The 23,488-nt window shown below is 46.3% G+C and overlaps 1 protein-coding gene across 1 annotated transcript; it reads right to left on the reverse strand.

Annotated features, from left to right (window-relative positions):
* Positions 1 to 116: 116 nt before the first annotated feature.
* PSMA6 (proteasome 20S subunit alpha 6) lies at positions 117 to 23,467 on the reverse strand. The gene is made up of 7 exons (XM_040332145.1): positions 23,320 to 23,467; positions 8,432 to 8,526; positions 5,848 to 5,929; positions 2,923 to 3,078; positions 2,659 to 2,837; positions 1,944 to 2,038; positions 117 to 288 (listed from the first exon to the last, which is right to left on the reverse strand). Exons 1-7 carry the CDS (start codon positions 23,393 to 23,395, stop codon positions 231 to 233), a joined length of 741 nt encoding a protein of 246 aa, XP_040188079.1. The 5' UTR covers positions 23,396 to 23,467; the 3' UTR covers positions 117 to 230.
* Between the last annotated feature and the right edge of the window lie 21 nt (positions 23,468 to 23,488).

Below are 23,488 nucleotides of genomic sequence, written 5' to 3' on the forward strand. Positions count from 1 at the left end.
AGCCGCTGATTGTGGCAGCAATGGTCAAATCTTAAAAAATAAAAACGAAAAACAGGATGACATGAAAGGTTTGTTTCTACCCGTAATATTCCACTGTAACACAAATACAACAAATGTTCAAAAACATCATTTTTTTTTATTGGTACAGAGAAAATGATATATAGATGAAGTGAAAATGGATATAACAGCAGGCAAACGCTCTCAGACACTTTGTCAGAACTGACAATATGCTAATCACGCTCTGCAAGTGCAACAAGGTGAACGTCAATCTCTGATTCTGTGAGGATTCTGAAAGAAAAAATATATTTTTTAATCACATGCCAATGCTGCTTTATTTTATTTTTTTAAATAAATCATGGCAGTTGGCAAAAGAAATGTACACAAGATAATAAACACAACTTTACAAGAAATACATTCTAAGAATATCAGGAGCACTCTGGGACCTGCGACGTGTCCCAGAAGATTGCAGGGATGGGGGGGGGGGGAATAGAGGTGAACTTCCTTCCGGCGCAGTGGACCAGAAAGTCAATTTATTAGAATTAGGCCTGGTTTAAATGGGCATACAGTGGTTGTAAAGACAGAAGGTTTTTTATCGTAATGCATTCTATGCATTACGACAAAAAGCCTTCTGTGTGCAGCAGCCCTCCTCAGCACCCCTAGTACTTACCCCCAAGCCCCATCTCTATCCAGCGATGTTGGAGGAGAGACTCAGCTGCCCGGGACTCTTCACTTCTGCCTCAGCCAATGAGGTGGAGCGCCATTGTCTCCCTGCTGCTGTCTATTCAAGTCAGTGAGCCAATGAGAGGAAAAAGGGGGCAGGGCCTAACCGGGAGCTGTGGCTCGGCTCGGGTGCCCCCATAGCAAGCTGCTTGCTGTGGGGGCACTCGTCAGGGGGGATGGGCCTGGGCCAGGAGAGCCAAAGAGAGACTGGAGAAGAGGAGGATCTGGCCTGCCCTGTGAAAAACCACTATATAGAGCAGGCAAGTATAACAGGCTTGGTATTTTAAGACAAAAAAAACCCACAAGACTTTACAATCACTTTAAGCCAGCCATACATGGATCAAAAATTTGGCTGGTTCAATTCGGACGAATTTCGATGCATGTATGGGCAAGGCTGGTTGTACAGAAGTCAATCTAGGATCTACAGTAGATCGACTACCGTACCACCTGCCTGTTAGAAAATGTTCTCTCAATCAGCATTGCCGGCTTAGGCAGCAGTGCTGATCAGTGTATTCTGATGGGAGAGAGGTTTCCAGCAACTCAGCAGGAGCGATTTTGTCATCCACATGGAGTATATATATATAGGGAATTTAGTTATTTATTTAACCTGCTGGTGAACAAAATATTCTACATCCCTTTGTTTATAAAAAGGTATACCGTGTGCCATTTTTTTTGTCAAGGTATGTACAGTTTTAATTATACTTTAAGGACTCTCTAATCCATAAACTCCCCTCTGGTGAGACAGTCATGAATGATTGGGGGTCCATTTCCCAAGGGCACTTGGTTGTTCTGAAGGACCCATTAATCTGTCTTTTTTTCCCACACATTTGTTCTCAGAACATTGTGATGTTTATAAAGCTCATAAAACACTACTGAAATGGAACTGGGAAGAAATATGAGGTCAGGGAGAAAAAATACAAACCCGAATCTTTTTTTTTATTATTGAAAATAGAGAATATCAAAAAGAACAAAAGGCCAGAGCCTGGCCACAGCATAAGAACATGAGCATAATATAATAAACTGTATTAAAGATCAGAAATAAGGCTACACATAACCTCACTGGTAGAGTCTGTACCACGAAAGTACTCAGAACAGTGCTTACAATCAGTAATAAAACAAGGGAGTACCCAAGCAGTCCTAGAGACCAGGGAGGCCGGTGAGGCCCAAATACAAAAAGAGGCAAACTGGGAAGAAATATGAGGCCAGGGAGAAAAAATACAAACCTGAATTTTGGATCCTGAACAGTCACCACACCAACCTCAAGCTCAGATGGTTTGAAATCAATAGAAAGTACCGTGGACAGACAAGAGATGGCCGTCTAAGAGAGAAGAGAGGAAAACAAAAGGGATGGATCAGCAATTTACAACCTATTTTTTCCCCACTGTTGCTGGAATAGTCAGTTTAAGAAAATCATGGATTTATAGCTTTGATGTGGGTGGATGTCACAGTACAGATCTCTACAGGGACCGGAAAACACAATAAAATATACTATAAAAAAGCAGCTTGTGTTAATGTAGGGGACAATAAACGTTGTGAACCAAATGAAAAATTGTGAGAGCCTTTGAGGGGTTCTAATTCGGTGCCCACCGAGGAAGGGTCCATTGTCCACATGTATTGAAAGAAATGTGAGCTACACATCAGAGCAAACCCGCTGTAATGTAGTTATGTGGCAACCGCAGCCTGGACCCCAACTAGGCCACGCCCCCAATGAGTTTTCGCTCCGCCCCTCAGCGCTTAATCATGGGAATCATCCCAATGATCAAGCTCTGAGGGGCGGAGTGCAATGCACTGGGGGCGTGGCCTGGCTGAGGTTGCCACAACATACAGCGGGTTTGCTCTGATGTGCGGCACACAGAACATTTTTATGTGGACAAACTTTCCAGTGGCAAGTGATGACATAGAAACAGAGGGAATGAAAGCTGCTATAGAATTTATTACCTCCACACTTTGCTCAAATGTCCAATCAAATTTCTTCTTCACTTTCTTTTCCAGAAAGCTGGTAGCCTCTGTCTGTTTCACCCCAGCTGTGGTGGCCTTAAAGCCACAGTAGTATCCAGCAGGATCACATTTATAAACCTGAGGACCATTTTCCTCATCAACTCCAATAAGTATCATACCTGAAACAAAAACACAGAGAAATGTCTAAGGGAAAGCAAATTATAAGGTATATGCTCTCTAGGTTATGGCTGGGAAGCTACTTACAGCAACCTAAAGGCCTCATTTCTGCATTCTGTGTGTACACCTGAGAGATATCGGCAATTCGCTTGCAAAGCATATCCACAGGAATCTCATAGCCGTATTTGTACTTCCAGTTTGCAGCTTCGTAGCGTGCTCGCTGCACCTGCGACCTGCTGTCAGCTTGGTCAATGGAAAAGAAAAAGGGAACAAATCAGATGAGGGAGGCAGTGAAAACACACCGGAAACATCTTTGGGGTGCAGACAACGGCAAACAATCCAGTTCCAGATCATATTTAAAACCAGGGTGGATAAAAATCAACGTTTCTTTAAAAAAAAGAAACTAAATCCGGATTTTAATAAAATGCGATTGGAGTAAAAGTCTAAAGATAGTTTTATTTAAGATGCATTAATACATGTGTTTATTCAGCATGAAATGGAGCTTAGTTATGTAGCATGAGGATGTATATTCTGCAATATTTAAATTTTTGGTAAACTCATTCAATGAATTCAAGCTCTGCAAGCGATAACATGCATTCACACAATTTCACAGTAATCATGAGATAAAACAAAGTTCAGGAATATTCCCCTATCCCATTGTTTTGCAAATGTATGCACACTACAAACTATACGATTGAATCGGTTCTGATATCGCGATTTTACTAACCTGACAGCTTATTCTAAATAGAAAACCTTCATTTTGTTTGCAGATAAAAAAAGATTCTAACTACCAGCAAGAATAAGTTCTTACATTTAAAGAGCACCTCTCATTTTAGAGCCATCATGGCAGCACCTGTTAGCGGCATCCACTCACCCGCTGCCGCCATGTCCCTTACCTTGTGTCACTGCTGCTTCACCATTAAAGTGAATGGGACTGTTGGAGAGGCAACAGCGGGTCAGAGGAGGAGCCTCTGCGGGACAAAGATGACAGTTGCTCTTTAAAAATCATGATTTAAATTGAGCCTTTTTACTAATGATTTAAATTTACTTGATTTCAATAAAATCCACCCTGTTTAATACAAAAGGTAACGCCTGATTGGTTATTGGAGAAAATAGAATTTTAAATATTTGGACCCCAGTAAATGATTATAGTAGATCTACATTCTTATGCTGGCCATACACTATACGAAAAATCGTCCGAACGAACTTTCGAAAAATGAACGTTCAGCCCACGAGCGTAAACGACAGTGCCATCATGTAATGACCGATAAATCGTTCAGCGGACATAAAAAAAAAATTTTCTTTTACATATACCTAGTGCAGAAAGTTTGGAGGGGAAACACATTAACCTTTCGATTTATCGTTCGTTCAGCATAAAAATTCCAAACTTGTCCTTCGCTTTTTCGGCTCAAAAACGTCCCAACGATTATCGATTTTGTGCCCATTAACTGTTCGAAAAAAAGGAACGAACTGTCTGAACGACCGAACTTTGGCCGATTTTTCGTATATTGTATGGCCAGCATTAGGGACAGTGCTACTGAAATAATACAAAAGCAAAATGCTGAATATCACTTCTATTTTTTTTGTGGTGCTGCAACTTAAAGCGGTGGTTCACCCTCATTACCAACATTTTACCATTAAATTAGGCATAGTAGCGCGAGCTACAGTATGCCTGTATTTATTTTTTAGCCCCGAACTCACTGTGCAATCCTATAGATAAGATTCCGACTCCCCGCGGGGAATGGGCGTTCCTATCCAGAGGGAGGATGATTGACGGCCGGCTACGGCACGTCGCGCTCCCCGAAGATAGCCAGAGTAGGTCTCGGCTCTTCACGGCGCTATACGGCGCCTGCGCACAGACTATGCGCAGGCGCCGTGAAGAGCCAAGTCCTATTTCGGCTATTTCCGGAGAAGCGTGACGTGCCATAGCCGGCCGTCAAATCACCTTCCCCCTGGATAGGAACGTCGGAATCTTCAATACAGGATTACACAGGGAGTACGGGGCAAAAATAAATACAGGCATACTGTAGCTCGCGCTACTATGCTTAATTTTATGCTAGATTTTTTTTTTTTATAGGGTGAACCCCCGCTTTAAGCAGCTGGCAATGACATGCATGGCACTGGTTGGGAAATGGCTTATACACATCCAAAAACCACAACTATACACTACCTAATCTACAGCATAACTGATAAAAAAAAAAAAAAAAAAAATTAATGCACATTAGGAGTCCAATAAAGGATAATTGTGTGTTTTTTTGAAGAAAAACTGGTGTAAGAATATGACTTGGTATCAGCCTGTCAGAATCCCTTGTACTGCAGAACTCAGACTAGGGGAGGGAGCAGCAGCGTAAGGGTCAATCCGTTGTGTTGTCATGCTCATGGGCTAACAAAGAACATGCTTATAAAAGAAAATGGCAAAATGAAAGATAAGCTCATCAGTCTCCCGCTTCTCCTACACTGTCCAATCACACACACTCACACACTAGGGGAGGGACAAGATCTGGTTACATTATTAAACTACAGTGGAGAGAAAAAAAAAGAAAAGGAGGTCAGGCCTCCTGAGTGTCATCTAGCAAGGCTCTGTAACTCTCAGAAACGTAGGGACTGAAATACAAATCCTTGGCAGGAACACGGCTTCCTTTTGTGCAATTCAACTACTGTACGTATTTAGCCGTTTGACTGGCATTCAGCATTGATTAGGATAATTCTACAACACCACATATACAAATTGCAGAGTTCTAGCTCCTGTTCTACCTTGTTGCTGCGGCACATGAACTTCCATCTCTGAGACTTTAATTAAAATATGGAGATGAAAAACTAACATTTGTTCTGCTTATGACATACCAGACACTAGCAGAGATTCTATGCTGGGACGCAGACACCAGTGGTGTACTAATGGCAATGCAGACACATGGAGGGGTAATGTGGCCTCCTGACGCATGTCCAAATCTACCCTTAAAGAAGAGCACAATAAAAACACACAGTACTACATACACCCCCATATCAGATTACCTGTCATTCCCGTCATCACACAGCCAATGTTCTCAGTAATCCGGAATAAGTGGCTCACTGTGCTATTGTCTAGCAACTTGTCCTGAGGAGAAGAATAAACTCATGAGAGAATATGTAAAAAATGATCTAATATTTAGGCAGAAGTCAGAGCGGATGATTTAAAGTAATCACATTGTGACAAGCAGAGCATACAATACTGACGTGTAGATTATATAGACAGGTGTTAAAAAAATATTTTTTGTTCTATCTTTTTTTTTTTTTCCCTTGTCAAATTTGTTGATTAAATTTTCAAAATTACAAGCATATATTGTCAATAAAAACATAGTTACTATAAATAGTAGCAGTTAAAGTGGAGGTTCACCCAAAAACTCAATTTTTAACCTTAGATTGGGCCTAATTACGGGAAGCAGAATTGGGTGTTTTGGTTAAAAATCAATGCAGTACTTACCTTTTTAGAGATAGATGTTCTCCCGCCGCTTCCGGGTATGGGCTGCGGGACTGGGCGTTCCTACTTTATTGACAGCCTTCCGACCGTCGCATACATCGCGTCACCAGTTTCCGAAAGTAGCCGAACGTCGGTGCGCAGGCGCCGTATAGCGCCGCACCGACGTTCGGCAACTCGTGACGCGCTGTATGCGACCGTCGGAAGGCTGTCAATCAAATAGGAACGCCCAGTCGCGAAGACCATACCCGGAAGCGGCGGGAGAACATCGATCTCAAAAAAGGTAAGTACTGCATTGATTTTAACCAAAACACCCGATTCTGCTTCCCGTAATTAGGCCCAATCTAAGGTTAAAAAAAAAAATTCGGGTGAACTCCCGCTTTAAGGAGAACACAAATTAGATATTTATATCAAAACAGTGATTTGAGTTGAACATATATTGACTATTATCTGGAGACTTGCTAAAATATATGCTTAGTGTTGAATTTAGCAATTACAAACCAGATATAGTAATAATATATAACAGTGTAAGGCAATATCAGAATTTATAAAGAAAAAATTAAGGGTCATAATTTCTAGACCTTGTATAATGTTGGGGTAATATATAATGAAGATAAACATTAAAGCGGTTGTAAACCGCATAAACTTTTTAGTTTTTTAAAACCTGCAAGGCAAAAGGCATAATCGGCTAGTATGCACCGCATACTAGCCGATTATGAAATACTTACCTCGGAACGAGGTGAACACCACTTACCTGGTCCACGCCGAGCAGGATGTCATCTTGCTCCGGCGTGTCTTCCGGGTATCGCCGCTCCAGCGCTGCGATTGGCTGGAGCGGCGATGACGTCACTCCCGCGCGTGCGGGAGATTTAAAATCGGCAGGGTCCGGCGGATGCCGGTCCTATCGCCGTGGATTTCCCCCAGCGCATGCGCCGCCCGCATTGCGAGGGAAATATCTCCTAATCCATGCAGGTTTAGGAGATATTCTCCTTACCTACAGGTAAGCCTTATTATAGGCTTACCTGTAGGTAAAAGTCAAAATAGTGGGTTTACAACCACTTTAAGCAGATTTGCTTTAACCCCTAGCAGTGCATCCATAAACAAATATTATTGAGGAAGGTTTATAGTGCCTTTAGGCTAGGTTCACACTGCTGAGAATTCAAAATCGCGGTAAAATCGCGATTTTACAGCGATTTCAACCGCGATTTAAGAGACATCTGTGCAGGGTTCAAGGTAAATCGCGGCCTGAAATAGCAAAAAAGTAGTACAGGAACTACTTTTTGAAATCGGTGCAGATGCGGCGTCGCACCGATTAGGACAGTGCCATTGCCGACAATTGCCGCCGATTTGAGATGCGATTTGACATGTCAAATCGCATCTCAAATCGTACCCAGTGTGAACCAGGGCTTAAACAAATATACAGCACTGCGTTTTAAAAAGTGTAGGCACCCATGTAAGTGATGCAAGAATTCTTTATAAAAAAAAAAAAAATGAATAATTTATATTAACGACCTGCAAAGTGCACAAACAGAAGAAAAAAAAGAGAATCAAATCAGTATTTGGTGTCCACCACGGTTCTTTAACCCCTTCCTGCCCCGGCTATTGATCTTTGGTGGGGACCGAGAGCGGACATTGACACTTCGGTCTCTGTGCTGAGAGTGTGCATATGTGTGGCATGGGAGCGTTAAAGCCCACCCTTTTGCCGCCATACAATTTTGTTACGCAGGTGGCAACTTGTGTAACAGCATCAATTTTGCTTGCTAAACTTGCACACAGTTTTTAAACGAATTCAGCAGGTAGGTTGTTCCAAACATCTAAGAAAACTTCTGTAGATTTAGTGCTCTTACACATGGGCACCATAAAAACGCCATGTTTTTAGGTGTTCAGGCTTTATTTTCCACTGATCTGAATGCAGCATGCTTTGCCTACAATGAACATGTACACACACACACGCGTAAATATCAGAAAACTAGTGGCACGTTTAGATAGGTTGTAATGAAAATAATAATAAATCTGTGATACTAGCCAGTATTTTACACACGTAAATTATACCTTCCCTATATTATTTATCACTGTAGGAGCACATTTCCAGTTTTGAGTGGAATGTCCATTTCAAGAAAATTTCAAATAAATAAAACTTACTGGGACTTTCTTCTGTGTAACAACAATTGCGCAGTCTTTTCCCCGCACTGCCACCGATGTGAGGCCTCCTTGGTTAATTGCTTTAAAAGCATATTCTGAAAATATATGAAAATGTAATAAGGTCATTTTACAGAAAGAACACTAATATAACAACACAACACATCGGCTGCACAGACAAAGCGGCTGCTCTTAATTTGACATGTACGCAGGTCCCAGAACGCATACTGTCTGCATTCAGTGACTCACACCTGCACGCGCAATTGCTAAATTGGGAGCAATGGCTGTGTCCATGCAGTCACTGCTTCCCAATTGGCATGAATGGTACTGCCTGCACGGGGATGCACAGACACTTGTGCATCCCACGTAACCAGGCCTAATTCTAATAAATTGACTTACTAAGGGGCCACCTGCAAGCTTCCACAGCTATCCTATAGCGCTTAACCGGTTCCCGACTGGCTCACGCAGATATACTGCCGCAGAATGGCTCTCCTGGGCAAAATCCAGTACATATACGGCTTCGCCCAGGAGATCCACCAGAGGGCACGCGAGAACCACCGGAGGCAGGCGCCCACCCACTGCACATCGAGGGACCCAATGCGCATGGCTAGCGGGCGCGATCGCCGCTGACCGCTCATGATCGTGTGCATGAGCAGCAGTACGGTGGTTTGTGTGTGTAAACAAACAAATCCCTGTGCTGTCAGAGGAGAAAAGACAGATGGTGTGTTTCTACAATGAATGGGCAGCACCGCCGCAGCAGCGCTTTGCCAGTGGTTTTAACCCTTTTTCGGCAGTAAGCGGGGGTTAAAAGCACCCCACTATCGGCCGAAAACCGAGATGAGATGTCTCAAAGTATAAGGTCCCAGCAATATAGCAGGAATGAGACAAACTCCATCCTTGTTGTCTGAACAGATGTCCCTATTAGATTTCCAACTTGTCACCACGACAAGAAGAATCAATCTCCTTGGGGAAGACAAAGACAGCAATATAAACTTAAGGGCTGGTTCACACTAGGGCAGGGATCGACAAATCCCGGGCGCCAGGTCGCCATGGCGACTAGAAATAGTGTCCTGGCGACTTGGCTTGGAAGGTGGGCAAAAATTATATATATATATATATATATATATATATATATATATTTTGTGAGCTGGTGCCATCTGGTGGTGAGCCGTTGGTATTACAAGTTATTACCACCAGATGTGAGCTGGCGCCATCTGGTGGTGGCCGTTGGTATTACAAGTTGAGCATTACAAGTTAAACAGCAATTCTAATGTAATTTTTCACTATTTTCACTGCCATCTTCTTCCCTCTAATTAGAACCCCCAAACATTATATATATTTTTTATCCTAATCACCCTAGAGAATAAAATGGTGATCGTTGCAATACTTTCTGTCACGCCGTATTTGTGCAGCGGTCTTACAAGCGCACTTTTTTGGGGAAAAATTACACTTTTTTTTATTAAAAAATAAGACAACAGTAAAGTTATCCCCATTTTTTTTTAATATTATGAAAGATAATGTTACGCCGAGTAAATTCATATACCCAACATGTCACGCTTCAAAATTGCGTTTGAACACCGTTTACATATGCGGGCGCTGCTCACGTATGTGTTCGCTTCTGCGCGCAAGCTCGTCGGGACGGGGTGCGTTTTCTGGCTCCTAACTTTTTTAGCTGGCTCCTAGATTCCAAGCAAATTTGTCAACCCCTGCACTAGGGTGATGCCAGACATCGCATGTAATTCGCACCGCATTGCTGTGCATATCACATGCGATGTCTGTGCAAACTGTATGGCTCAAATCACATTTGCACCAAAATGGTGCAGGACCCTTTTTTTGGTCCGCACTGGAATCGCTTTGTATGGGTACTCACACCTATGCGATCCGATTCCTGCACCATTTACAGTTCGTACTGCATTCTGCAAACCGATCTGGGGGTGTCAGTAACTTTACATTGACACCCGCAGCGGTTTGCAGATCTCAGTATGAACCACTGTGCGATGCGGGAACCCACACTGGATTGCAGGGTACTCGCATCGCACTAGTGTGAACCGGGCCTGGCATAAATTTGAGGGCTTTACCATTCTTTACAAAGCTTAAACAAGAAATAGTGAGATTCTACTTTTACCAGCCTGCTTATCTATTCCCACGAAAGAGCTGTGTGTCCAAATCCAAATTTTTGGGGGCTTTTGTTCTTCAAACCAGTTGGCGTTGGCAAATTAGCAGGGACTTTCCTAGTCTAATATCGGAAATCAGTTAATGAATGCAGCTGGGACTTTCTATGGATGGTGGCCGGTCACTGAATTATTATCTGAATGCAGAGGTCCAGTGACACAGTAAATCAGAGCTATTTCACTAAGCAACAATGCCTACCACTGTGTGATCTATGACAGCTTATGGTTACAGCATGGTTTGAGGTCATATCATGCTTGTTCATACTGATGCCATGTGAGAAATGCACGGTGTTCATATGATATGCTGGGGGTATCAATTAAAAGCAGAACGCAGTATCTTTGCTGGAATCAGACCGCAGGGGTATGAACACCTATGCCATCCGATTCCAGAGGTGAAAACATTTATAAAAGTGCAGATGCGGTCTAAACAAGTCATACCAAGATGACTGGCAACTGTTGTTCTAAACCAAGGGTGCCTTCAAGTATCTTCAGGGGTGCCTTGGCAAAATGCCCAAAAATCAAAAAGTCAGCGGGTGGATTAAGTTACACAAAGGTGTTCACCATTACAGCCTTCTAGCTGCCGGCATCCTAGCAACCAATTATGGCATTGGTTGATAAGGAGGTCAGACGCCTGCACAGCATCCTTGTTTGCCCCTCCCCTTCCCCTCTCCATCAGTACTGGGGTCACATTAGCTGAATGAGGGAGAGAAACTGAAGGATTAAAGAAACATTGGAATACTAGTCAGTACCAATGTGCAAAGGTGTATTTGCACTGAAGGAATAAATCACCTCGAACGCTGGGTGTCTTGCGATATATAGAACCATTATTTATTTATTTTTTTCACATTTTAGAATGGGGTGCCTTAAAGAGGTTATAAGTCTCCGAAAAAACAAAACAAAAAACCCTGCAAGACAAAGACAAAATTTGCATTTTAGTATGCATTGCATACTAGCTCATTATGAAATACTCGCCTCAGAACGATGCCCTGAATCAGCGTCGGCACTCTGAGTACACGGCAGACATCTTCCACCAGAATTAGTTCCGGCTTCGTTGCTCCGGCGCTATGATTAACCAGAGCTGCAATGACATCACTCCCTTGAATGCGTACGGGAGCCACCGGTAACGGCACGAGTAGCCCGTTTCCTCAGTGCGTATGCGCCAATGACGTCGGCAGCAGCCCATATACTGAATATTTCCAAGTTTAGGAGATATTCAAAGTACCTACAGGCAAGCCTTAAAGCGGGGGTTCACCCTAAAAAAAAATTCTAACATTGCATGGAGCCGACCTATGAGACCGTCACTATGCTGTTTTTTTTTTTTGGCGTACATACCATTTTAGGGGTATATCACCCCCGGCTTCCCCACGGGAGTGGGCGTTCCTAATCACAGGCTGTGATTGAAGTGCTTCCGACCGGCGCATACTGCGCGTCACGAGTTGCCGAAAGAAGCCGAACGTCGGGGCGCACCGATGTTCGGCTTCTTTCGGCAACTCGTGACGCACAGTATGCGCGGGTCGGAAGCACGTCAATCACAGCCTGTGATTAGGAATGCCCACTCCCGCGGGAAAGCCAGGGGTGAAAATAGCCCTAAAATGGTATGTACGCCAAAAAAAAAAAAAACACAACAGCATAGTGTCGGCCTCATAGGTCGGCTCCATGCAATGTTAGAATTTTTTTTTAGGGTGAACCCCCGCTTTAATATAGGCTGTAGGTAAAAGTGGTGTAACGGAGTTTACAACCACTTTAAAATAATGCATAATTTTAAAGGGTGTTTTGAATGAAAAAAACGTTGAGAAACACTGCTCTAAATGATCAAAACTCTCTAAAAACACGCAGGTTGGAACTGAGCGACAGATGAAGATGGCCATTATTCTGTACGGCAGCACCTAGTGAGTGTGCTAGGCTACAAAGATGCACTGGATGAGACAGGATCCTGAAAACACTGTCCTAGCTCAGGGCAGGCCAGGCAATCTGTTTTTATAAACACGCATAAGTGCGCACAAATACACACAAACGCAAATGGAAACGCACCAAAAGCGATACACGGCAGGCTTATCTTTATGTGTGTTGTAGTGTGAATGGGCCCTAAGATGGCTTCATGTCCTTTGTCTGAAAACTGCTGAGTTCACCGGGTGTGCCTGTTCTAATGCTGCTGCTCCTTTCACTTTCCCTTTTAGTATGCATTGCACAGAAATGAAAGCCAGGCCTGTTAAATGTAAAATGTTCCTTATACATTAAAATGGATTTACGATTTGAACTCTGACCAAGGACTATTAATTCTTTTTGACAGATGACCATGTGATGCACATACAATTTAATAAAAACAGCCCTTTCACACTTTCTGTCTGATGTCCTGTTCCTTCATGGAATGCCTGTGTATAAAGCAGGGGTAGTGAATTAAAATTCACGGGGGTCCGGTCGGAAAAAAATTCTTCCAGCGGAGGTCCGAATGTCATATTGGTGCTATGACGCCACATGATATCCTCCACTTCACAGCGCCCCCCCCCCCCACCACACACATGCACACACCTTTAAGACCCACACACCATCGAAATCGACATAAAAATCTCAAAATACATTTCTTTCATTTTTAGGCAGCACAGATCAGTTGCGGTGCATAGAAACAGAATGCATTTTGCACCACACTGCTCAGCACGCAGGGGCGCTGTTTCAATGTGAACAGGACACATAGAAAACAGAGACCTGTGTTTTGCCAGTGCAGAAATAATAGAACCCCTTTTACATCAGTGTCCTCAGCCCCCCCCCCCTTACATCACATCCCCCTGCCTCATCACAAACCCCCCCAAATCACAGATCCCCCATCCCAGACTGACCCCCCAAATCACAGACCCCCATCACATACCGATCCCCCCCAATCACAGATGGACCCCCCAATCACAGACTGAACCCCCACAATCACAGATCCCCCTATCACAAGCTGACCCCCCCAAATCACAGACCCCCTATTACAGACTGATCCCCCAATCACAGATGGACCCCCCCAATCACAGATGGACCCCACACAATCACAGACCACCCCATCACAGACTGAACCCCCCCACAATCACAACCCCCCCCCCAAATCAGACCCCACATCAGAATGATCCCCCCCAATTACAAACTGAACCCCCCACAATCACAGAACACCCCATCACAGACTGAACCCCCCACAAACACAGATCCCCCCATCACAGACTGACCCCCCAAATCAGACCCCCTATAACAGACTGACCCACCAATCACAGACTGACCCCCCAAATTCACAGACCACCCAATCACAGACTGACCCCCCCCCAATCACAGACTGAACCCCCCCAATCAGACCCCACTATCATAGACTGATCCCCCCCCCAATCACAGACTGAACCCCCCCCAATCAGACCCCACTATCATAGACTGATCCCCCCCACAATCACAGACTGAACCCCCCCACAATCACAGACCTCCCCAATTACAGACCACCCCATCACAGACTGAACCCCCCCCCCCCCACAATCACAGATCCCCCCCCTATCACAGACTGACCCACCAATCACAGACTGACCCCCCAAATCAGACTTAACCCCCCCCAATTACAAGCTGAACCCCCCCCCCCCCCCCCCCACCCACAATCACAGAACACCCCATCTTAGACTGAACCCCCCCACAATCAGAGATCTCCCTATCACAGACTGACCCCCCCAAATCAGACCCCCTATCACAGACTGACCCACCAATCAGACGGACCCCCCAAATTCAAAGACCCCCCCCCATCACAGACTGAACAACCCCCTCCCTACAATAACAGACCCCCCTCCCATCGTAGACTGACTCCCCCCCATCACAATCCTCTCAATAGCAAACCCCTGTCCTGTACAGCACAACACTCCCCCTCCCCACAGAAAATCTACCTTATTCACACAGGACATGGAGCGTGGCCGCTCTGGACAATGGGCGGGACCTTTCCCATTAAAAGCGAGTGATTTGTTGCTGGGACCGACCCGCTGCCTAGCAACCAATCACCCACTTTTTAACTTAAAAAGTCCCGCCCATTGTCCAGCACGGTCGTGATTCATGTTTGTGTGAATAAGGCAGACAGGCAGTGTGGGGAGAGGGGAGTGCAGAGACGGCACAGACCTGCTGCGCCTGCCATGCTGTGTATATAGCGGCATTGGCAGGCGGGCGAGCCGGCCACAGAGACACACAGGCGAGGCTGCGGTCCGGGTAGAATGGCCACTGGGGCCGGAACCGGACCGCGGTCCGCCATTTAGTGACGCCCGGTATAAAGGAAGCCAACAAAGAATATCTGCACATTTCTGATGTCAGTATTTACAGACAGAAGATCTGGCATGATTAACAGGATTCCTCCCAAATGAAGCAATGCATTTATGTGGGATGTGGATATAAACTGTGGGCCCTGGATGGGAAAGTGTCTGACATGAACGGGTGTATGTGTTCGAAAAAACAGTTTCAGACGTTTTTTCAAAATGCATAGGATGCATTAAAGTGGAGGTTCACCCAGAAATGACAATTTTTAACATTAGATTGATGCTCATTTTGTCTAGGGGAATCAGCTAGTTTTTTTTAAATCGAAGCAGTACTTACCGTTATAGAGCGCAATCTTCTCTGCCGCTTCCGGGTATGGGCTGCGGGACTGGGCGTTCCTTCTTGATTGACAGTCTTCCGACAGGCTTCCGACGGTCGCATACATCACGCCACGATTTTCCGAAAGTAGCCGAACGTCGGTGCAAAGACGCCGTATAGAGCCTAACCGACGTTCGGCTTCTTTCGGCTACTCGTGACGCGATGTATGCGACCGTCCGAAGCCTGTCAATCAAGATGGAAGCCCAGTCCCGAAGACCATACCCGGAAGCGGTGGAGAAGATCGCTCTCTAAAGCGGGAAGTACTGCTTCGATTTTAAAAAAAACACCCGATTCCCCTTGACAAAATGAGCATCAATCTAAGGTTAAAATTTTTTTTTAGGATGAACTCCCTCTTTAAGGTGGAAAAACACGAGGGGTTGTAACCCCTTTAGTGCATTTTCTGCCTTAAAATGCTTGTAAACCTCAGACATGAAATATGAATGTTTACATCCAGAGCACTGTCATTTCTGTCTGCGGCTTCATTCCTCTACTAACAGCATAAGACACTTCTGACAAGTGAGAAAGAGAAAAATGGTGACAGAAAAGGGACCTCCAGCTGATTGACAGCCTCAGCTCTTGTGTGAAGGGGGTGGTGTCCCTTCCCTCCAATCAGCTCTCATCACTGAGCTCTGCACAGGGCGACTTGAGCTCTTTTCCCTTTTTTCCCGTACAGACAAGCTTTAAATATTTAGAAATGTAAAGACTGCAGATAAACAGATACAACTTATGCAGGAGGATTTGTTTCTTTGTGCATAACCTAAAGCCAGTCACTTCACTGAGTATATGTAAGGGTTTGCAACCACTTCCATATTGGGCCTATTCTGGCACTTCTCTCCTACATGCAAAAATCATAATTTTTTTGCTAGAAAATTACTCAGAACCCCCAAACACTATATATGTTTTTTTTAGCAGACACCCTATGGAATAAAATGGCGGTCATTTCAACTCTTTATCTCGCACGGTATTTGCGCAAATATGGAACTGCCGCTATGATTGTTCTTATGGTGCACAGAACCTCCGGCTGAAGAGATGATATCTGAATGATGCCTGTAGCTGCAGGCATCTTTTAGATATCCCCACTGAAAGTCCAGGACGTCATATGACGTCCTTGGGCAGGAAGTAGTTAATAAAAATAAAATTGCTACTTGCTGTGCTATAAGAAGCTTGCAATGGAAAGCTTCCCCGCCGCAAGTAAAAACTGGCAGGCTGATTGTACCCAAGTTGATCGATCAACTCGGTTCATTCAGCCTGCCCATGCGTGGTTCAAATCTCGGCCAGTTGCTACTGAAGGCCTCATCCACACAGGCATATGGTAGGGCCGAACTTACCCGCATGGGGATATAGAGGTGTTCCATGCATCCCAAAGCACCCCATTGATGTCTATTGGGACACAGCGGTGGCACAGACACAGATGCTGTGTCTCAATATAGAGTGTGTGTGTGTCCCCAAACTCACACTGTCTGTGTTCAGGGGCCCGCATCCACATGGATGTCATATTGGGACACAGCAGCTGTGTCTGTGCAACCATTGTGTCCCAATAGACATCAATGGGATGGCGACACAGGGTGCCTGCCCTATATCTCTCTCTATCTCCATGCGGGTAAACATGGCCACATACAGGTGTTGGGTATTGCACACCCTGTGTAAGCAAAGCCTAATAAATAATTGTATATGGACTGACTACCATAGATCATCCCTAGATGTAAACTGAAAGTTTATTTAGATCTGGAATCTATAAATGGCAGACCACGATCCAGACTGGTACCGAATGACAGTCTTGTCCGGACCGTGGCCATGCCACTTATTAGTCGAGTGTCCTCTCCTGGGTCTCCTACCATCATCCCTACATTCTGGCTAAAAAGAGAATAATTTTTTTTTGCTTAGAATAAAGATCACGATTCTCGCGGCGTAACGTCATCTTTCGCATTATACAAAAAAATTGGTCTGACTTTACGGTTTCGTTTTATTTAATTCGTTTGAAGTGTATTTTTTCCCCCAAAAAAATCCATTAAAGCGGGGGTTCACCCGTACATAACACTTTTTTCCCTTAGCTTCATGCTCGTTTTGTCTAGGGGAATCGGCTAGTTGTTTTAAAATATGACCTGTACTTACCGTTTACGAGATGCATCTTCTCCGCCGCTTCCGGGTATGGGCTGCAGGACTGGGCGTTCCTATTTTGATTGACAGTCTTCCGAGAGGCTTCCGACGGTCGCATCCATCGCGTCACAATTTTCTGAAAGAAGCCGAACGTCGGCAGTATAGAGCCGCACCGACGTTCAGCTTCTTTCGGCTACGAGTGACGCGATGGATGCGACCGTCGGAAGCCTCTCGGAAGACTGTCAATCAAGAAGGAACGCCCGCTCCCGAAGACCCATACCCGGAAGCGGCGGAGAAAATGCATCTCGAAAACGGTAAGTACGGATCATATTTTAAAACTAGCCGATTCCCCTAGACAAACGAGCATCCATCTAAGGGGAAAAGAGAAAAAAAATACATCATTGGGTGAACTCCCGCTTTAAAGAGGAGTTCCACCCAAATTTGGAACTTCCGCTTATCCCACTCCTCACCCCCTTACATGCCACATTTGGCATGTAATTTTTTTGGGGGGGGAGTGGGGGCTTCAGCACGAGTGGGACTTCCTGTCCCACTTCCTCCTTCCTGTAGGCGACTAAGCTTAATCGCCTTCAGGAAGTGGCTGCTGTAGGCGATCGCCTAGGACACGTCACAGGTCCTAGGCGATCTCCTGGCCAATTACACGGCGCGGCGCCGCGCGCATGCGCAGTGCCGCGCGGCTCGCGCATGCGCAGTCGGTGCCCGGCCGTGAAGCCGAAAGCTGTCACGGCCGGGTGCCCACACTGAAGATGAAGACGCCGGCCGGGGAGGGGGGGGAGAGGAGCCCCGGCCGGCGCGTCGCTGGAGCGCTGGAGCAGGTAAGTGCCTGTTTATTAAAAGCCAGCAGCTACACTTTTTGTTGCTGCTGACTTTTAATAAACATACAAATGGCTGGAACTCCCCTTTAAAGTTCATTCTTTTAATCCAACAACAAAAAGTTACAATGTTTATAGTTAGGACAATGTTGTGAAAAACGTGCCAGGCTGACAGATTTTTTTCTTTTGACAGCTGAGTTAGGCTGGGTTCACACTACGGTTTTCCCGTCCGTCAGCCGCATACGATTTCAGTATTGAAAACGTACAGGCCCGGACGGGAAAACGTATAGATAGACAATGCATTGCAAATCGTATGCACTCAGATGCATCAGGGTGCGTACGATTTGCTGGCAAAACGTTTTTTAAACGTACGCAAAACCGTGTTCAACCACGGTTTTGCGGTCGTTTTTAAAACAGTATGGCAAACGCATACGTTTTCCTTTAACATTAATGTCAATGGAAAACGCACATATGTGCGGTTCCATACGTTCCCGTCCGTTTCAGCCGCATACGGTTTTTCATATAAATCGTATGCGGCTGACGGACGGGAAAACCGTAGTGTGAACCCAGCCTTAGCAGAGAACTCTACACTTGTTGCATACATGAATCTGTAAATTCTGCATAGAGATTATGAGGGGGGGGGGGGGGGGGGTTTGAATCGAGATCACTATTTTTTTAACGATTATTCATGCAGCTCTAGCGGGATGTGCTGCAAATCTGTAGAGAGATCAGGAGAGATCTCTGCAAAGAGAGTGGATGTCTTTTCAAGTTACCAAGAGCTTGTTAACATAAGTTAGGCAGCTCCCATCCCATGTCCAGATCTGCGGCACCTCCCACCCATGCCCTGCTGTGAGGATGACAGCGGCAGCCGGGTGAGAGACCTAAAAGAAGATACCTAGCTAATAAGTGCCTCTGCCCTGTTTAAGGAGGATTGTGCAGGGGAGGCTGCCAATAAAAGGGGGAATGTGATGCAAAGCAAGAAAGGGGGGCTTATACTGCAAGCGGGATTGTGATGGGGGGCTGTGATGTGAAGGAGAACGGAGGACAATGTGGGACTGTGATGTGAAGGGGATCTTCCGGACACTAATGCACAGGGGGGCTGTGATGTTAAGGGGAGTTGTGAAGGGGGGCTGAGGACACTGATGTAAAGAACCGATCTCCATCGATACCACAAAAAATATCATTGGTGCTTTGCGGAACAGCACATCGCCCAATGATATCATCCCCACCAAACTGCTGAAGGAATGTGCCGAGATCCTGGCACCACCCATCACACAGCTTATAAACCAGTCATTTAAGGAAGGCACAGTGCCATCCCTGTTGAAAGAGGGCACAATCCAGCCCATCTTGAAAAAACCTAACCTGGATCCCAAGGACCCAACTCACAGCCGTCCCATAACAGGCCTAAATGTTCTCTCCAAGATAATGGAGAAAGTAGTGGTACAACAGCTGCAACAGCATCTAGATACCCACAATCTACTGGATCCATTACAATCAGGCTTCCGTCCCGGACACGGGACAGAAACGGCCTTACTCAAAATATGGGACGATGCCCTCGAGACCGCAGACGAAGGAGAATCTTGTCTCCTGGTTCTGCTGGACCTAAGCGCAGCCTTTGACACGGTAGACCACAAACTGTTACTGATGCGACTAGCCAAGGTAGCAGAAGTCGCAGAAGGTGATTTACCATGGTTTTCTTCCTTTCTTGAAAACCGATCACAAACAGTTAAATTGGGTTCTTTCACGTCGGAAAAGCGCACGGTGTCATGTGGAGTCCCCCAAGGATCCCCCCTGTCACCAGTGCTTTTCAACATCTATCTTCGCCCTCTCTTTGATATTATCAGTAGCCAAGAACTACTCTATCACTCTTATGCAGACGATACGCAACTGTATTTTCGCATCGGCAACAAAAAGGATCATCATCCCAGTTTAGAGAAATGTCTCTCTTTGATAGAAAACTGGATGACTAAGAGTTATCTTAAACTCAACAGTTCAAAAACAGAACTTCTTATGTTTCACGCCAGCCGAAAGAGTCAACTGTCAACAACCTGGACACCCCCGCCCATTCTGGGCCAAAGCATCTCCCCTAGCTCCAAAGTCAAAAGTCTCGGGGTCATCTTCGACACCTTCATGACAATGGACGCACAAATAGGGTCAGTAGTCAGCGGAGCGCACTATCTGTTGCGCCTACTACGCAGACTTATTCCATTTATCCCCAAAGAAGACGTAGCAGTCGTGGTGGGAACAATCGTGAATTCCAGACTGGACTATGCTAACGCCCTGTACCTCGGACTCCCAAAGTACCAAATCTCCCGTCTGCAAGTCGTTCAGAATACGGCCGCCAGACTGGTGACTGGGAAAAGGACATGGGAATCAATCTCACCTTCGTTGAGAACCCTTCACTGGCTGCCAGTAAAAGACAGAATTGCATTTAAAGCACTCTGCCTGACACATAAGTGCATCCATGGGAAGGCTCCGCAATATCTTTGCGACAAGATAGAACCTCACAATTCGAATCGCGTTCTGCGATCCACCGACCAAAATCTGGTCAGGGTACCAAAAACTAAATACAAATCCAAAGGAGAAAGAAGGTTTGCTTTTCAGGGTCCTAGACTATGGAACGCTTTACCAACCAGCATTCGGTTGGAGGAAAACCACCTGACTTTCAGAAGACAGATCAAAACTCTGCTCTTTTGATGTCATGAGACACGAACAACTAGCGCCCAGAAGCGATTCAGTTCGCATGCGCCGCGCTTTATACGTTTTTTTCATTCATTCATTCAAAGAGGGGGCTCTGATGTGATGGGGGGGGGGGCTGAGGACACTGATGTAAAAAGGGGGCTTCGATGTGATGGGGGGGGGGGCTGAGGACACTGATGTATAAAGGGGGCTCCGATGTGATGGGGGGGGGCTGAGGACACTCATGTAAAAAGGGGGCTCCGATGTGATGGGGGGGGGGCTGAGGACACTGATGTAAAAAGGGGGCTCCGATGTGATGGGGGGGGCTGAGGACACTGATGTAAAAAGGGGGCTCCGATGTGATGGGGGGGGCTGAGGACACTGATGTAAAAAGGGGGCTCCGATGTGATGGGGGGGGCTGAGGACACTGATGTAAAAAGGGGGCTCCGATGTGATGGGGGGGGCTGAGGACACTGATGTAAAGAGGGGGCTCCGATGTGATGGGGGGCTGAGGACACTGATGTAAAGAGGGGGCTCCGATGTGATGGGGGGCTGAGAACACTGATGTAAAGAGGGGGCTCCGATGTGATGGGGGGCTGAGAACACTGATGTAAAGAGGGGGCTCCGATGTGATGGGGGGCTGAGAACACTGATGTAAAGAGGGGGCTCCGATGTGATGGGGGGCTGAGGACACTGATGTAAAAAGGGGGCTCCGATGTGATGGGGGGCTGAGGACACTGATGTAAAAAGGGGGCTCCGATGTGATGGGGGGCTGAGGACACTGATGTAAAAAGGGGGCTCTGATGTTATGGGGGGGGGGGCTGAAGACACTGTTGTAAAGAGGGGGCTCTGATGTTATGGGGGGCTGAGGACACTGATGTAAAGAGGGGGCTCTGATGTGATGGGGGGGAGCTGAGGACACTGATGTAAAGAGGGGGCTCCGATGTGATGGGGGGCTGAGGACACTGATATAAAGAGGGGGCTCTGATGGGGGGGCTGAGGACACTGATATAAAGAGGGGGCTCTGAGGACACTGATGTAAAGAGGGGGCTCCGATGTGATGGGGGGCTTAGGATACTGATGTAAAAAGGGGGCTCTGATGTGATGGGGGGTGGAGGACACTGATGTAAAAAGGGGGCTCTGATGTGATGGGGGGGGGGGAGGGGCTGAGGACACTGATGTAAAGAGGGGGCTCTGATGTGATGGGGGGGGGCTGAGGACACTGATGTAAAGAGGGGGCTCCGATGTGATGGGGGGCTGAGGACACTGATATAAAGAGGGGGCTCTGATGGGGGGGCTGAGGACACTGATATAAAGAGGGGGCTCTGATGGGGGGGCTGAGGACACTGATGTAAAGAGGGGGCTCCGATGTGATGGGGGGCTTAGGATACTGATGTAAAAAGGGGGCTCTGATGTGATGGGGGGTGGAGGACACCGATGTAAAAAGGGGGCTCTGATGTGATGGGGGGGGGGGGAGGGGCTGAGGACACTGATGTAAAGAGGGGGCTCTGATGTGATGGGGGGGGGCTGAGGACACTGATGTAAAGAGGGGGCTCTGATGTGATGGGGGGGGGCTGAGGACACTGATGTAAAGAGGGGGCTCTGATGGGGGGGGGGGGGGCTGAGGACACTGATGTAAAAAGGGTGCTCTGATGTGATGGGGGGGCTGAGGACACCGATGTAAAGAGGGGGCTCTGATGTGATGTGGGGTTTGATGTAAAGGGTAGGCTGAAGACACTGATGCACAGAGGCTACTGTAATGTAAAGGGGTCTGTGATGTGTTATCGTGCAAACATGAGATTCGGACCTCTGACGGGAAGAACATTTTAGTGACCGGACCACCACAATTTTTAATTCAAGACCCCCGATTTAGGCGGATGGGGCAGGGAGGTGAAATCCTGAGATAGGTAGACTATGCCCCCCTCATACATCAGTCATAATACCTGTGTGTGCCAGGCTTACTTGTCAACTCACCTCTTCCTCCATACTCACATTGTATTATGTATATGAGTATATTATACACACACTGACAACATAACATGCTGTCTGTGTCCCCATTGGGCAGTTTTCCTCTCTCTGTGTCCCATTTACCATTATCACTGAGAGTGAAAGTGAAAGAAAATCCCCAAAATGTTGGGTTGCACCCAGAAGAAGAATAGAGGGGACATCCTCCAACAGGGACACAAGTTCTGGTGACAACCAGAGATTCCTCCTCATTTCCGGTTTTTGTTGGGGGGACAGGAAGTGAAGGGGAATCTGCACAATGGGGCACACATAGAAATAACAGGGGGTTACTTTATTATAAACGTGAAGGATTTGCCTAGAGTTCTACCTTTAATGAAAGCTAGGACATATGTAGATGGTGTGCCTGCTCCATGCATACACATGAGGTGACATGACTGGGCTCCTCCATGCTTCTGCAGGCCCGCAGTGACACAGCACTGGAGATGCGAGTACCAGAGAGGAGGAGGAGGAGGTTGCGCTCACTCACCTACTTGGTAGAGCCTCCCTTCAGGAGAGAAGATGGTGATGTGCCGGTCAAACCCCGCGCTAGAGCCCCGAGACATGACTAAGACAAAGCTGATCCGCTTCCCTGTCCTCACTGGATGCAACGGCGCCGGCTAGTCACCGGAGTAAAAACGTCATCAGCCTGAGCCTCA

This window comes from Rana temporaria, chromosome 13 (genome assembly GCF_905171775.1).
Source record: "Rana temporaria chromosome 13, aRanTem1.1, whole genome shotgun sequence".
NCBI lineage: Eukaryota > Metazoa > Chordata > Amphibia > Anura > Ranidae > Rana > Rana temporaria.